Genomic DNA, 15,676 nt, shown 5'->3' on the forward strand with positions numbered 1-15,676 from the left:
CTTGTTGCCTGTCTGTAATTCTTTGATTAATTGTGCCAAGTACTGTGTGTCTTCTGATCTTTTGATTTGGGTGTTTGGGTTTGGGTTCTCCATATCATCTGGTTTTATCATATGCTTTAAGATTTTCTGTTGTTTTTGGCCTCTTGGCATTTGCTTTACTTGATCCCTAATTTGTCAGAACTGCAGCTTGGTGGCGTACACCTTCTCTAAATAACCAGCAGATGGCGTCTGTGAGTCGCCTATTCCCCTCAAGTCAGTTCTCCCCAACTTTGTCTTTGTGGTTTGTGGGGGTCTGATTTCTTGTGGGGTCCAATTGGTGCACCAAGTTTGGGTGTGTTGTTGGTGCTGTCCGCCCTGAATGTGGGGCGTGTATCTGAGCGGTTAGGGAGGCAGGGCAGCTTTAATAATCAAACCTCCCAGGTGTTCCCGGAGATTTAAGGCTGTTGTAGGAGCCTAAGCCTTCATTTCAGTCTTTCCACAGATTGTCTCTGCCACTGACCCTAAAGTCCTTGGTATTTGTGTAGGGTCCCTGGGATTTCCGAGCAGTTCCCCCTTCCCAGCTGTGCTCTTCCAGGACCTCTGCTGAGGGAAGGCTGCACCGCGTCACAAGTGTGCGCCGGCCCGCCTGCCAGGCTGTGCAGGGGCGCTCCCAGCCCGCTTCAGAGATGGTTGAATGGGACGCGTGAACTTCCCCCTTTTCGCACAACTCCGGGACAATCAGCTGTGGGTGCATTAAAGGCCACCGTCCACGGCTGATATTGTGGCGTGTGTGCAGTGCTGTGGGAAAGACTCCCTGTCACACTGGGTTTCTTGGCGCGGCTCTGGGCTGTGGGTCTGGCCCAGGGCAGGAGCACCCCCCACCCCCTCTGGGGAGATGGCTGCAAGGAATGCGTTTTTTTTCTCCTTTTGGCTCCCCTCTGCTCCCCTGGTCTCGAGACAATCAGCAGTGGGTGTGGGAAGGGGTATCCTCCATGCCAGACACCAAGGCATTAGCCCAGCCCGCTCCTGCCGTGCCTCACTGTGTTGCTCTCCCTGTCTTATCTGTAGCTGCTCCTGGGCTTTTTTTTTTTTTTTTAAAGTAGTCCATCTCCAAATGCCAGCCCACCGGTTCCCCACCGGACTTTCAGCTGGCTCACTTACTCATTTCAGAATGCAGGTTCCTGGTTTCACCAAATGCACGTTCCCTATGGATTTAGCAGACCTTGTCTGGCTGGTGCGATGCTGGAACTGGTGTTCTGGGTCACTTTCTGGTTTTTATCTAGTATTTTTCACAGACGTGTTTTTTTGCCCTGTCTCACCTAGCCACCATCTTAGGTTCTCCTATATATAATTTAATCAAAAGGCATTGAGGAAAGGCAGGAAAACTGCAAAGTGAATGAAAATGAGATAAAAATACAAGGAGTTGGAGAGGATGTAGTAGAAATGGAAGATAGGAAAAAAAGGAATATATCCTTTTTATTAGAGTCCTTGAAGAAGAAAAGTAAAACACTATAACAGAACTAATATTTAAAATTGTAATCTAAGAAAAGTTTTTGGAAATAAAAGAAAACCTGAATCTATACTTTCAAAGGGCTTATCAAATGTAGGGGAAAATTGACCAAGGAATATGAACTCTGAAATTTATCACTATAAAATGATTAAATCTTCAGGACCTCCAGGCAAAAAGATGAAATAACTTATAAGGACAAGGGAACTAGACAGGCATGAGATATATATGCAGCACAATACAAAGCAAAGCAATGTGGAGCAACATTTTCAAGAAATTTAAGGAAAAAGTGTGAACCAAGTATTTTATATCCAGTCAGAGATCAAGACTAAAGAAAAAGTTTTTCCTGAGTTTTGCACAAACAAATGTATACATGTGCCCTTCCTAAAGAATCCTGTAGAGCTACACTGTCCAATAGAACTTTCTGCAGTACTAGAAAGTTTTATATCTGTGCTATCCAGAATGGTAGCCAATGGCCACATTAGCTTTATGAGCACTTGAAATGTGGCTAGCATGACTGAGGAATTGAGTTTTTAAAATGGCCACCTGCAGCTAACGGCTACCTTATTTGAACAGCACTGTATAAGAGGGAGAACTTCATTCAACCAAGAGATGTCTAAAGGCAAAAGGACCCATGATAAACTTAATTGTAGAGCTAAGACTAAATCAAGGGTGGGAATGTGGGTAGAAGAAGAGTATGTAAAAATTATTATATATTTGGACAAAGTAGAAAGAATGCAACAAAAGGAACTGGGATGAGTAGGGACAGAGAATGGCTAATTCCATATTTAGGTATATACTTTAGGGAAACTGTTCTACATATGCACCAGAAATTAATTTATTAGAACATTATTTGTAATAGTCAAAAATGGGGAAAAAAACAAAATCCCATCATCATTAGAGCAACTTTTTAGTACAGCAGTGAAAACAAATCAATTCAGCAGGTAGCAAGATATGTGAATCTCAAAAACAATGCCGGATGAAAAAAGTCAATGAATATAAACAGAAGCGATCCATTTCTATAAAAGTCAAAACCAGTCAAAACTTAATATATTGTTTAGGGCTACAAACATATGTGAAAAAACTATTTAAAAAAAAAAAATACTATTATTTACCTCAGGTGCCGGGGGAGAGAGGGAGACTTGATCAGCAAGGGCGGCAGGACTTGAGAAAGACTGGTAGGGTTCTGTTTCTTAAGCTGGGTGGTAGGTAAAGAGGTGCTTCTCTTTTCTTTAAACTATTTATAAATGTTTTTGTATATATACTTACCACACAAATCTTTAAAGCTACAAAATAAAAACCCACCATGAATCATTAAGTGAACAAACCAAGTTACAAAACAGTATGTATAGTATCAATTTTTGTTGAGAAACTACATATGCATTTCTCTCTCTTGTGTTTAAATGGGCATAGAAACAAACCTGAGAGGAAAAATAAAAAATTATGTTGTTCCTTGGGAAATAAGATTTAAGGAGAATTTCTACATTATATTTCTCTGTATTTTTATAATTAGAAAAATAAGACCAAAAAAAAAAGGTGGAAGGTCACTAGCAATGTTTAGAAATACTGAGAAAAGCAGGTTGCAAAACAGTATTTTACATACTTATTGTTAGTGCACTTATTATATTATGTGTGTTCTGTCTTTACAAGTCTTGGAATGAAAATCCACCAGTGTTAACAATTGCTCTCTGTAGGTGGTATAATTTACAGATGGTTTTAATTTTCTTTGTGTTTTTTAAATTTGCATGTAATACATCTGTAACCAGAAAAAAAAGAATATTTGTCATGTAATAATGATTGCAGTTTTAAAAATGATTCTGTCTTAAAGATTGAATCTTAAAACTCCTAAGTGGTTTTGGTAGTACTAATTTGGGTGTAGTAACCACTTACTTGGATGAGTAGAGTAGTTCAGTACTCAGTTGAAAGGAGAGCTCTTTTCTCCCCTTACTATGGATGTGGTTCAGTAGTCCACAGGATTTTGTACTTATGTACATTCTTTGACACCTGTGCTGATCAGTAATGTAACTTCTTTGTGCCTCCTTCAGGTACTACACTACCTGGCAATCCAGAAACCTGCAGACCTTGCTCGGCACCTGTTACCTTGTGTAATTCATGCAGCTGTACTCAAGGTAAAGGAAGAAGGTAAATGTCTTATTTGATTAGTCATTAGTTCATTTTCAAAATGAAAGTATATTTTGCCTAACTTATTTAATGATCACGTTAATATTTTTAAAAATAGAAAGTGTGGAAAACATTTCTTCAGTAAAGAAGATTATAAAGCAGATAATATCCCATTCCAGTAAAGTTTTGCACTTTCCCAATCCAGAAGACAAGAAATTGGAAGTAAGTTTGACGTACTATCAGAATCTTGCCAAGTGTTTTCCCCACTTGGCAATAATTATTTTAAACATACATTTTTAAAAGTCTTTGCTTTTTTCCTGTCTTCTAATGTGTGTGTCTTCTTTTTCCACTGTTAGGAAATCATCCATCAAATTACTAATGTGGAAGCTACAATTGCTAGAGCCCGATCACTAAAAGCCAAGTTTGGAACTGAGAAATGTGAACTAGAGGAGGAAAAGGAAGATCTAGAAAGGTAATTGCTACTTGGATAACAGTTTTATCTGTACCAGTCTCTTTCAAAAAATTTTAATAGAATATTGAGATTCTTTTGTGGCATTCGTATATTGTTTGAAATAAGCATTGGCTATAGGCAGAGAAATATTATCATAGGATTTGACCTCTACTGTATTTCTGAGTTTTTGCCAGGTGTTTCCATTCCTTCCTACTTTTAGAAACAGTCCACCAGAGTCCTTTTTTCTAGGGATTTCTCTGTTTGCTCTTGGAGAGATGTGCTATCTGCAGTTTCCTATGGAGGAGCTATCAATTATGTTCCCCCAAGCTTTGCTTTCAGCATATGCTTTGAAACTATTTCTGCTCACTAATCCTAGTCAATTGTTTTATTTTAAACAACATTTGTGATATCTGAGGTGCATGTCTGATATACTTTGCAAATATGTTTTGAAAGAGTGACCAGATGGCCTTTCCCAGATGAAGCACATGATTGTGAGGCTTCTCCTCTCAGGCAGCCTGGCACTCATACCAGTCGAACCTCTGCCACTGTGAATCCCTGTCCATTTTTGCCCTTGGTACTTCAAAGGACAATGTTATTTTAATATGTGATGGAGAAAGTGTTTCCATTTATCTTGTTTAGCAGCCTGAATTAGTCATATTTTAAAAATTTGTCATCAGCTTTAAAAGTTCCACAAGAAAGGGCATTATTGATGCTAAATAATTAGTATCATATGATAAGGCATTTACTATAGCTTTGAACAAATTCTTGCTTGAATTTTGTCTTTCGTCAAGTGAAATTTTCTGCTAGCCTTTTTTGCTCTTGAAAATTCCTTCCATTTAAATGAGAAGAATAAACTCTAATCAAGGGAATCGTTTCCAAAGTAGCAGGAGGAATTGGTGAGCAGGTGGTACAGGCATGGGGTCTCTGTGCCCGTGACTGTTCTCTGTAGCACCACTAATTAGCTGTGCCTTCCTTGCAGTGCTTCCGGCACATCATGGCACAGATTGCAGTTGAGACTTTGCCTAGCAAAACATATATTTTAAGCATATACATACACACACATACACAAACACACAGAAAGCACTCAAAAGGACAAGAACTAGAAATATGGATCATTGCTTTGCTGGATAAATAAAACTGGGTATCTGTTGTCCCAAAGGGAAAAAAAAAGGTTATTTAGTGTAGCATTTTCTAAGCTTTTAGTTTGAGAAAAGATAGACTGAATATTTCTTCCTACACTTTGACAGAGACGCTTTTAAAAATTTTTATGAAAAGGCAGTAAAATTGTCTGTTGATTCATTCCAAATATCAGTCTATCCTATTATAAAATGTCCACTCCAGTCTTGTGAGGTTTAGCCAGTACCGATTTGAGGATTTTCCAACAAAATCAGTTTGGGAGGATTGACACCACGTAAACTGAGCAGATTGCTTTCCATCCTTTCACTACTTCTCTCTCCTAGGTTTGTAAGTTGCCTCCTGGAGCAGCCTGAAGTGTTAGTCATTGGTGCAGGAAGAGGACATGCTGGCAGGATTATTCACAAGTTGTTTGTGAGTGCTCAGAGGGTATGTGAAACCCCTTATTTACTGTATCGTGATCTCTCCTGACCTCTACTCAGTAAGATGCAGTTTTAACTTCCACACACAGCTGAGTGTAAACCTGGGCATTGGATTTGAACAATGAAGAAATATTGTCTCTTATTGCAGTTTTAAGTCTTTGAAAACCAATTTTCTTTGCTACAAGTGGTTTAAGTAAAATAAGTATATTTAAGGACCTAAATTTCAGCAATTAGAAGGATCTGAATTCATTGTCCTAGAAACTTGTAAGTGCTCAATTAGCCAAGGCCAGTGAGACATTAGAATTCAGTTTTAGCATCTTTAAATCCCATCTTCTATAGATGGATTCACAACTTAGCTTGAATTGTATTTGTAACTCTAATTATTCTTGTAATGGTGAAGAGATCTAAATTTAAAGATTTCCTAAAAAAGGAAGAGAAATATTTCAGATTTTTAGGACTATAAAACCTGTAGTATATGAAGCTTCAGCATAGAAAGATAGCCCAATTCGGAAATTATCTTTACCTCTAGTAGCGAAAGTGAAGATTTAACAAATATGTAGTACCTTCTGACTTCAAAAAATATTAAAGTTGAATTTTTATGAAGGTGAGATTAGTTACACTTGGTCCCAGTATTTTCTTAGTGGTAAACAAAGATCTTGATTACTGGTTAAGAGGCACTGTTATCCCAGAGATGAATCTTATTTCAGAGCTTATTAATATTAGAAACTGATAAAAGTGAAATAACAATAAATATAGGTTGCTGTATCTTGACATAGTGATGACACTGGAAGGACCTAGTGTTGAGGGTGTAATGCTCAGAGTCAAATAAGAAAAATAATTTTCATGGGTTTACACCTGGACTACTTCCTAATCCCCATTGACTCAGTCTGAAGTACATCTAGGAACAGATTCATGATCATGACTGAATACTCAATTTTTAGCTTTTGCTAAAAATTTATAGGGAAATTCTCTAAATTTAAGATTTTCAAGTTAAAAATTTTTTTTATTTCCTTATAAATTAGAGTTCTAGAAAACAATAGATAAGATGTGCTTTTATTTATTTTGCTTTTGTCTCTGGCATGAAACCGAAAACCTAGTTTGTTTTCACGTCCTCTGTAATATATTCATCAGCTATCTAGCCAGATGCTTACAAGTACATTTCTTTATTATCAGCAATATGAATTTTTTCTCATATTGTGAAAGCTCTTTTGACCATTTTTAAAAAAAATTGTGTGTTAAGGTTTAAAATCTCAAGTATTTATATTTTTAAAGCTGAAAAAAGTTACTTGTTTTGGACAATTAAGCAGAAATTTCCCCCAAAATGGAAACAGCCTTTTTTCCCCTAGAGTATAAGTAAAGTGTCATAAAATTTTTTGGGCAATACAGAAAATTATGAAGAAGAAATTAATTGCATAATTTCACTACCTACTGATGCTTGTTAAGATTTAACATTTAGTATAAATAGATACATGGATATTTTATAAAAACGATATTAATTATCCTTGCTTTCTACGTAATTGTTAAGATATCGTTCTACATCAGTAAATATGAGAGTACATCATCTTTTTAATGGCCCCATTGTATTTCATTATGCAAACAGCTTAATTCTTTGGTAACGAATATTTAAATTGTATCTTTATCACACATTATATATAATTTTAAGAGATTTCAAGCTTTCAAACCTTGTAGGGAATTTTTTAGTGAATTGGTACACTTTGTAATCCATAAAACAAACATCTGGTTGGTGCATTTTTAAACTCAGCTCTTAATGTGTGGCTAATATAAACTGCAAAAGTTTATTCATGTAACTTCATAATTAACTGATATACTTTATGTCCGTTTTACTAATACATCAAGATTTTTCACTGAATTTTTTATAGCATATGGGAGTTTTATATATTTAAAACTTCCTTAAAACTAAATTTTTAAGACACTTGATCATGTGATGTATATGCTTCTGTATGATATATACATATTTAAGTGGAATTCAGCAAATTGATGATTGGATTTTGCTTCAGTCTTGCTAAACTGAATAACTTAGATATCTATTCTTAAATTCTTTTGGATTATCTATTTTTGAAGCCATGAGCACCTTTTTTTAGCATCTTTATTTATTTAGTAGAAGAACAAAATTTTTATTATCTCATTTTCCCATTAAATGACACTTTGTACCTCACCTGTTGGATCATCAGATGCCTGAATAGTGGGATATGTCTGCTCTATTTGACAGCTAGGGTGTTGTGTGTGGTGTGACTTTGTCTTGATAGTCTTTTGCTAGGGTCATATTCCTTAATGTAGTGCATGCTGTCTCTGAAATAACCTTGAAATCTCTTGTCTAGCCCTTTTAAAATCATCTTGCTTGTTTCTCTTTCATCACTGTTTCTTTTCTCACCCTTTCTCAAGCTGACTGAATCTTCTGATGAGGTAACAAAATAGCCTTTGTCCCTCATAGTTTCTTGTTCCTTCCCATCCCTCTAACTTCATAAGGTCATTAAGACTAACCACCTCTTTGACAGTCTGGATTTGGCATACCTTTCTTGCTGATGTTCAGCATAACATGGTTTCATGTTTCCATTTTTTCGCAAACTTCTAGTATTGATTCAAAGAAACATAGTAATCACAGTTAAAAACGAAGACCCTAATTGACTCTGTCTTTTATGAAATTTTAATGAAAGTAGAAGATGCCTTTAATATTGGGAACTTCTCTTTCGTAGCTATTGCTAACATGGAACTTTGTCACTTCTGGATCATATTAGTGGTCCAGCAAAAAAAAAAAAAAAAAATCCGTTTCCCAGGTTGTAATTTGGTGAATGAACCTTAAAGAGAACTGAATTAAAGAACAGAGATAAAAATCATCTTTCTAGGCTCTGGAGAGCAATAACTCCTTACTGGAGTCAGGACATCAGACTTGGACTTGGGTCATTGCTAAAGAAATATATAGAAACCAGTGCAACCCCATCATCCCTTTTCATCAGCTATCTGAATATGGCCCTCACTTTTTCAAAGTATATTGCCTGACAGTCATTATCCTTCTGTCTCTTTCATGAATTTATTTTCCTCTGACTGCTCATGCAGTGTTTCAAGCTTGCATTTTTCTATGTTGTGTGTCTTGAGTAATCATAACATAGCTGACAGCATTACTGAGTACTATAGAACATTTTGATGTATATTAAAATGTGTATTCACCTGTCCTTCAAAACTATCTAAGTTCAGCATTTGAATCCCTCTTAAATTTAGCATTTGATTCTATTCAAGGCTGCAGCCATGGCTCCACCAGAGGAGGAACTGAAGAGAATGGGCTCCCCAGAAGAAAGAAGGCAGAATTCAGCGTCTGACTTCCCACCCCCTGCTGGCCGGGAAGTCATTTTGCGAACCACTGTGCCCCGCCCCGCCCCGTACTCCAAAGCCCTGCCCCAGAGGATGTATAGTGTTCTCACCAAAGAGGACTTTAGACTTGCAGGTGCCTTTTCATCAGATACCTCCTTCTTCTAATTCTTTTCTGTTACCTCATTTGTGGCTTCAGAGACAGTGCTGACTCCTTCTGTGGGAGGGAGGTTGTGCAGTCAGAACCTGAGAGGCCATGGAGAGGGTCCTGTCCAGTTGAATGATCTATAATCATACCAGCATCTGAAAGGTTTTCCAGTGCCAAGTTTGGGCTCTTTGTGTCTTGATGGGGCAGAGGGAATGGGCTTGAGCTATTAAAAGATTTCAGCTCCAAAGAGATGGCCTTTCTGTGGGGTGGGATGGGGGGTGGGGGCAGTGAGGCGAAGGGGACAAGAGCAAGCAGTGCTCACTGTACTCCCTCCAGTGGGATGGGGTTTATTGGACTCTTTTCTGTGACTGTCCTCTAGGCTACTGCCTTGGATTCATAGTCTGTGTAAACACTTAATGGTTATATTTATTATTACCAAGTATGCAAAATAGAATGTCTCTTAACTCAGATTTCTGGATATTTAGTGGTAGCTTCTATTCTCAAAATCTGTGTTTAAAAAATACTAAATGATATTCTGTTTATTCACTCACATGGTGGTCATCTTTATTGTACTAATTAACTTTTGATGAGCATTTTGAATATTCTAGGGGAAAACGTAGAATTTCATGTAGTTTTGTGTTTTTCCATGTAACTAAGTGTATTCCCTCTGATAAAACTATATATTTAATGTCATTGCAAATTAGTTTTATATGTATCTTTTTAAAGATATGTTTTTTTATTATTCGTTTTGCTTTTGGTTGCCATATAAGATTTCAACCTGTACATGGTTCCTCTCTTCTTGCTGTACAGCATGCATTCCATTTTTGTTGTTGCTGGCTGAATACTGTATTTAATGAAGTAGAGATGAGCACATGCTAAAAATATTAGCCTTGGTCCATACAGATTATCATGCAGTTAGTATAATTTGGTTTATGTGCTAATGTAATGAGTAGAGAATTAAATTTAATGTTTTACTTTCGTACTTTAGGGGATGTGTAGCACCTACTATAACAACAATATAGTTCTAGTTATAAGAGGATCAGGATTTATTATTAAGACTGTGTTGCTATATGACCTCTGTTTGGTAATCTTAAATTTATTTTTAAGCCTAAAATTCTACTTCAATCCAAAGTCAAAAATGCTTATACTGAAGCAAAAACCTTGCCTAGGTAACTTTAAATAATTAATAGAGCTGTGTAAACCCTGTGTTATATTATTTTTGTAAAAAAAAAAAAAGACAACAACCTATCTATATACATACATGTATAAATGAAGTAGGAATGCCCTGGTTGCTTACAGTGCTTTTGTCTGAGATGCTGGTCTTTATTGCAAGTGGCAAACCATACATGTGCAGGCCTGAAGAGTGACAAAATTGAAGAGGAAAATAGAAGATGTATTTTTCAAGTACAAAGTTTGTCTGCTTTCTAAAGAGGAAACTTCTTAATAACCAGGAAAAATTACGCAAAGAAGAGGATGGACTTTAAAAGAGCTTCGTGAATCTAATAAAAAGGCGAGTATTTCTTTGGTGGCTAATTTGCTCTTATTTTCCCCACTCAACTGGGCATTTCAAATTTTAATTCACTTAGTTTTGTGTTGTCTCAGATCTTCCTAAGTATTAGCAACCTACTGAATCTTGCCAAGCAAGGGTCTGAAGAACACTCTTCTCTGTCCCTTTTTTTTGTTAATGACAATTACCCCTTTTTACTTTTGTTATAGTTTTATGCTTGTTTATTTCACAGTCATTTTTAAGTGCCTACTTTGTATCAGGTACTTTAGTAGGCAGTGAGGGTAAAATTGAAACCCTCTTTTCAGTGACCTTCCCATCAGGTACGGAAGACAGCACGGCCATAGAAGGCAGCGTACAGTCAACTCAGCTGTATGAACTGGAGGTCCAGCATTCATCCTATAAATTCATCCATGTAACCACTGACAATAGAGAGTGATAAATGGAATAATAGTGGGTACAAGGTGTTTTAGGAGAGGTTTTTCACTCAGGCTTTGGTGATCAGGAATACCATCCCAGAGGAAGTGATTTCTAGATTGAGATGAGAAAATGAGTAGGAGCTGATAAAGGATTGGGGAGAGTAAAGTATGGTAAATTGTTTGCAAAGAACCCCAGTAATTCATGATTCTTGCATGCACGTCTCTATTTGTTGTGACTATATGGCTGCTCCAATCAAGCAGCAGAGCTTATTTCTCCACCCCTTGTATCTGGACATAGCCATGACCTTCTTTGGTCAGTGGGACATTAGCAAACATGAAACAGGCAGAGACTTGAAAAGTACTTGCACATTGGGGCTTGCCTTCTCTTCCTGTTGGGAACAGGGGAAGGATTGGAAGAGGTTTACAGGTGGAAGAAACAGAATGGACAAAAACCCAGAATAAAGAGAAAATGTGGTATGTTTAGGGAGTAACCAGCATTTCACTTCATCTGGAGTGCAGAAGTATGAGAGGGAAAGGACAAGAAATGAAGATGGTGAGGTAAACTGAGGCATTAGATTAAGATGTTCTGTGTAAGCCATAGCAGGCTATATCTTCAGGGCAGTGGTGAGTGCTGAAGGGTTTTAAGCAGGGGAGTGACATGGTGAGCTTTAGAAAGATTGCACTAGTGTAGTGCAAATGTAGTGGAGAGGCTGAGTGTATAAGAAAATTCAGATTTCTGTTCAGGTTTGAATTTTCAAAACTCTAAACATTTAAACATTTATTCTGTTCATTTCATTAGTTTGGCAAGTATTTACCATGTACCTACTATGTGCTGGGTACTGTTCTAGGCACTGGGAGTACAGCTGTTAACAAAACATAAAAAATGACCTTGCCCTCAAGGGTGGAGACTGATTGGGACACCAAATATAAATGGATTTTCTAAGGCAGGGAGAGGGCTTTTTAGATAGGTGATGAGGGACGGCATGGGAAGTGGTGGCATTTGGGCAGATGCGACCTGAGCGAAGTGAAGGAGCAGCCATGTGAATGTGTGGGAGATGATTCCAGACAGGAAATAGCAAATGTAAAGCCTTGAGATGGAAGTAAACTTTATTACTGGAGGAACAGAGAAGAGGCCAGTGTGGTTGGAGTAAGTGAAGGGAAGAGGGGTTGGAAATAAAGTCGGACAGTTGGGCAAGGGACAGATTACATAAAGCTTTAGGAGTTTGGATATGATTTGTTGATTGAAAGAAGTCAATGGAGAGTATAGAACAGGGCTGTGTTTGAAAAAATCACCATAGCTACTGTGTGGAGGGCATGGGACAGGAGGGTAAAATGTGGATAAGGGAACAAACATGGAGCCACTGTTCCATCTGTTTAAACCAGCAGACAGTCCTATCCACTGCCCTTACTCTAATTGCCAACCTTCTTGGCCAGGTTAATGGCTGGCAGTTGGCACTCAACAAATGCCAGATGAATGAGTGCCTCTCTGTTGTGTCTGAATCTTCTAGCCTCTAATCTTTGGCCATTGGACACAGTGAAACCAGAACATTTCAGAATATTAGCTCCTGAAAGCCAAAGGACTGCTGCCAGCATTTCTCTAGCTCTGAGATGTGGGACTTGGCATCAGACAATGAAACTGGACTTGGCTTTTGAAATGCAAAATAAAACGAGTCTATATTAGCATGACTTCTTTGCCAGGAGTTTTTCCGTTGGAACTTTGTGATTGTCTGACAAGTGGTCATGGATAAATCCCCGCAAAATGAACAGTCTCCCTACTGCATGGAACATTCCTGGGGTTAGCTCATCAGCTAAAGAAGGCGGTAGAACACAAAGAGCCCTACTTGGGCTGCCTACCTGAAGGGCCGGAAGATGGCCCAGGGCCCGGTGTCTGGGCTGTGCTCCTCTTCTCCTCTCCCGGGCGCCCGTCATCAGGCGAGGGCCTCCAGCAGCTCAGCAGAGATCCAGGTTCCAACTCAGAACATCCTCCTCCCTGCGGCTTCTCCATCAAATGAGCAGCTCTAAAGAACTTGAGTTTCTTCCCTACCAGGTTGGAAAAAAACTGAAGTTTCTTTCATGCAGAACCATAGAATATTGTTTATTGTTTCTAAGTTTTCAGGTTTGTCTTCGTCTTTGTCCCAGAATAAAATTGTTCCCTAAACCCTCTGTGAGCTTCCATTTCCTCCTCTGCCAAGTAGGTCCAAAAATAACTACTCAACCGGTTGTTTAAAGATCAAACAAGATATATTTGAAATGAAAAATGCCCAGCATGGTACAGGGAACTTAGTTGTTTCGTAAAGACAATTGTTCAAACTAACTTTGCTAAATGACACATGAATGATTAGCCGTCAGTATAAACTCCAGTTTAATGTGAGGATGCATCTAACCAGTGTTTGTGAGATGACTGCCTAAATGATCCCATAACAAGATTATTTTCTAAATCTACAACCGCATCAAATAAACTCCTTTCTTTTATTCCTTTTCTCTCCTTGAGTCACAGGCTTCAAGGAGGAAATTGCATACAAAGGATGAGGAGGTTTTGGTGACAGAAAGGGCTGGGGCTGGGACGTGAGGGCAGGGTTGTAGGGGTGTTCAGGCCAAGGGGGTTATTTGTGCTGAGACTTTGAGGCAGTGTTCAGTGTGGCTGGGGCAGAGTGTGAGTGAAGAGGCTGCAGAGGAAAGGGTGGTCAGCTCGAGAACCTCACCTGCCAGTTATGGAGTCCGGACCTTATTCTGTGAAAAATGGAGCAGCTCTGACAGGTTTCCAGTAGGGGGAGAGAGGGCACAAGGCTGGATACACCTGGCAGAGAGTTTGTGCAGTGATTCCAGCAAGAGTTGGCAGCAGCCTTGACCTGCGGAAGTGGCCGGGGAGAGAATCTTAAGAAGAAAAAACTGACAGGACTTGGTGAAGGCTGGATGTGGGCAGTGAAACCAGGGCAAATAATGGATGCCCAGCTACAAACCCTGAGGGATGCTGGCTCCTGGTCCAGAGTCTGGCACATAAACAGCTCAGCCTGCCAAGATGGAGCCCAGTGGCCAGAGCTGTTGCTCTCATTGCCCTCTCCACAGTGACCTGCCGCATTCCCAGTATGCAGACCCATGGTGGGATGATGTTACACAGGGAAGTACCTACGGCTAACAGCACTCAGTCTTCCCTGTTACCTGTCTGCTAGTGAAAAGGGGTCATACCAGAGGAGGGGAGTGAGCACTGCTGCTACTTACCTTTCCTTAAACAGCCTCTAAAACATTTGCTTATTTTAAACACTTGTTGGAAAAGTGACATTGGCTCCCAGCAGAGGCCAGTCAGACCTGGGTAATAAGTTAGGACATAGATCACAACTTTTCTTAAGTTCTTCAGCCAATTGACAGTTTGAGTAAATAATGACTTGCCAGTGCTATTTATTCACATTTTTTCTCAGCCCTATTTCTGGCCCAGCACACTTTATTTTTGTCCAAGTTATATAAGGAGGGAACTGCATTCTTAGTAACCCACTATCACACTCCTGTGCTATCATGCCTCCATGAAAAAAGGAAATATTTTTAGAGTGTGAATTTCCCAAACATTCTCAACTATTCTGGGACTGAAACCATAATGTCATGGAGGGAAATGACAGTGGGGAGAGGGCCCAGCCTGCTGCCTCCACCGAGGCTGAAACCTGATTTGCAGGGCTTCTGTCCTCCCCCGCCCCCCTGCACCAGTCCTGGCCCTTCTTGGCAAGTGGCAGGAGGTTCTTTTCCACAAAGGGATTCAGGAGCTTGGGAATATTCTTAATTGCTTTTCTTTATTCCTGTGGTTTCAGGCTGTTCAGTAGATTGAGAAAAACAACTCCAAGGAAGGAACCTTTCTTCTTAAGCACTCTCTAGGGACAGACTGAATTCCCTGTAGGAGACTAAAACCACTTTTAATAAGTTTGAAAAGCCCCTTCCCTGCCATTGGGAGGCTTGTGCAGCTTAATTGGATGTGGTGTAAGACGCAGCCAACCATGCTCAGTAAGGTGTGAGCTGAGCTGGTGCAGCCTTAATGGGATGTGAGTCTCCACTTAGCTGCAGGAGGTCCACAAAAGTACATATGCCCCCAAAGGCCCAGGTGTCTCAGGCCCTGTCATCTAGTGGACCTGTGTATTTCATTAGTTTATCGGATCCCTAGGAATCTCCTGGTTGAAAACTGCTTCTGGAAGATGGTGTACAACCAACTGGCAGGAAAAGTTGACCCACCTCTAGGTGTCTGAAGGCTGCTGCGAGGGGTCCAAGAAGGACCTATCTAGGCTGTAACGGAGGTAAATTAATTCCACAAGTCCTGTAAGAAAATCAGGATAAAATGAAGGTTTCATCTGAGACCTTTGCAAATATCTGAATGATTATATTAGGGTTCTCCAGAGAAACAACCAACAGGATAGAGAGACTAAAAAAATGGCTCTCACAATTTGGTGGCGGGCCAGTCTGAACTCCACAAGGCAGGCTGCAAGCTGGAAACTCCAACAAAGGTGATGTTGAAGTCTTCATCACCTGTTGAAGGTGATGTCTGAATTCCCCCAGGGAAGTGGGCTGGCTAGAAATACCAGCAAGAGCCAGTGTTGAAGTTGAGGCAGAAATTCTTCATCTGACCTCTGAAACCCTTGGTTCTGGCTTTTAAGACAGCTAACTGATTGGATGAGGAGATTACCCACGTT

General features: G+C 39.3%; 1 protein-coding gene and 1 long non-coding RNA gene across 7 annotated transcripts in view; one reads left to right on the forward strand and one right to left on the reverse strand.

Annotated features, from left to right (window-relative positions):
• The window catches only part of RAB3GAP1 (RAB3 GTPase activating protein catalytic subunit 1), a 169,333-nt gene extending 159,986 nt beyond the window's left edge, over positions 1 to 9,347 (forward strand). For 2 of the 3 annotated variants that reach the window (XM_037850358.1, XM_037850360.1), the window contains 6 exons: positions 3,532 to 3,628; positions 3,726 to 3,829; positions 3,964 to 4,079; positions 5,519 to 5,621; positions 8,018 to 8,038; positions 8,870 to 9,347. In XM_037850358.1, coding sequence (XP_037706286.1) covers positions 3,532 to 3,628; positions 3,726 to 3,829; positions 3,964 to 4,079; positions 5,519 to 5,621; positions 8,018 to 8,038; positions 8,870 to 9,106 — 678 coding nt within the window. In that variant the 3' untranslated portion in view covers positions 9,107 to 9,347. The remainder of the gene's footprint in view (positions 1 to 3,531; positions 3,629 to 3,725; positions 3,830 to 3,963; positions 4,080 to 5,518; positions 5,622 to 8,017; positions 8,039 to 8,869) is intronic. The other variant, XM_037850359.1, reaches the window with a different exon arrangement.
• LOC119544817 overlaps positions 1 to 15,676 on the reverse strand; it is a 30,128-nt gene extending 14,452 nt beyond the window's left edge. The window contains exons 1-6 of one of the 4 annotated variants that reach the window (XR_005218923.1): positions 15,428 to 15,676; positions 15,222 to 15,303; positions 13,712 to 13,858; positions 12,864 to 13,049; positions 9,052 to 9,155; positions 2,756 to 2,772 (exon numbers count right to left, since the gene is read on the reverse strand). This is a non-coding gene — a long non-coding RNA (uncharacterized LOC119544817). Of the gene's footprint in view, positions 1 to 2,601; positions 2,773 to 6,001; positions 6,036 to 9,051; positions 9,156 to 12,863; positions 13,050 to 13,711; positions 13,859 to 15,221; positions 15,304 to 15,427 lie in introns of those variants that run through there. The other 3 variants (XR_005218924.1, XR_005218925.1, XR_005218922.1) reach the window with 3 other exon arrangements.

The sequence above is a fragment of the Choloepus didactylus genome, chromosome 9 (assembly GCF_015220235.1).
Source record: "Choloepus didactylus isolate mChoDid1 chromosome 9, mChoDid1.pri, whole genome shotgun sequence".
NCBI lineage: Eukaryota > Metazoa > Chordata > Mammalia > Pilosa > Megalonychidae > Choloepus > Choloepus didactylus.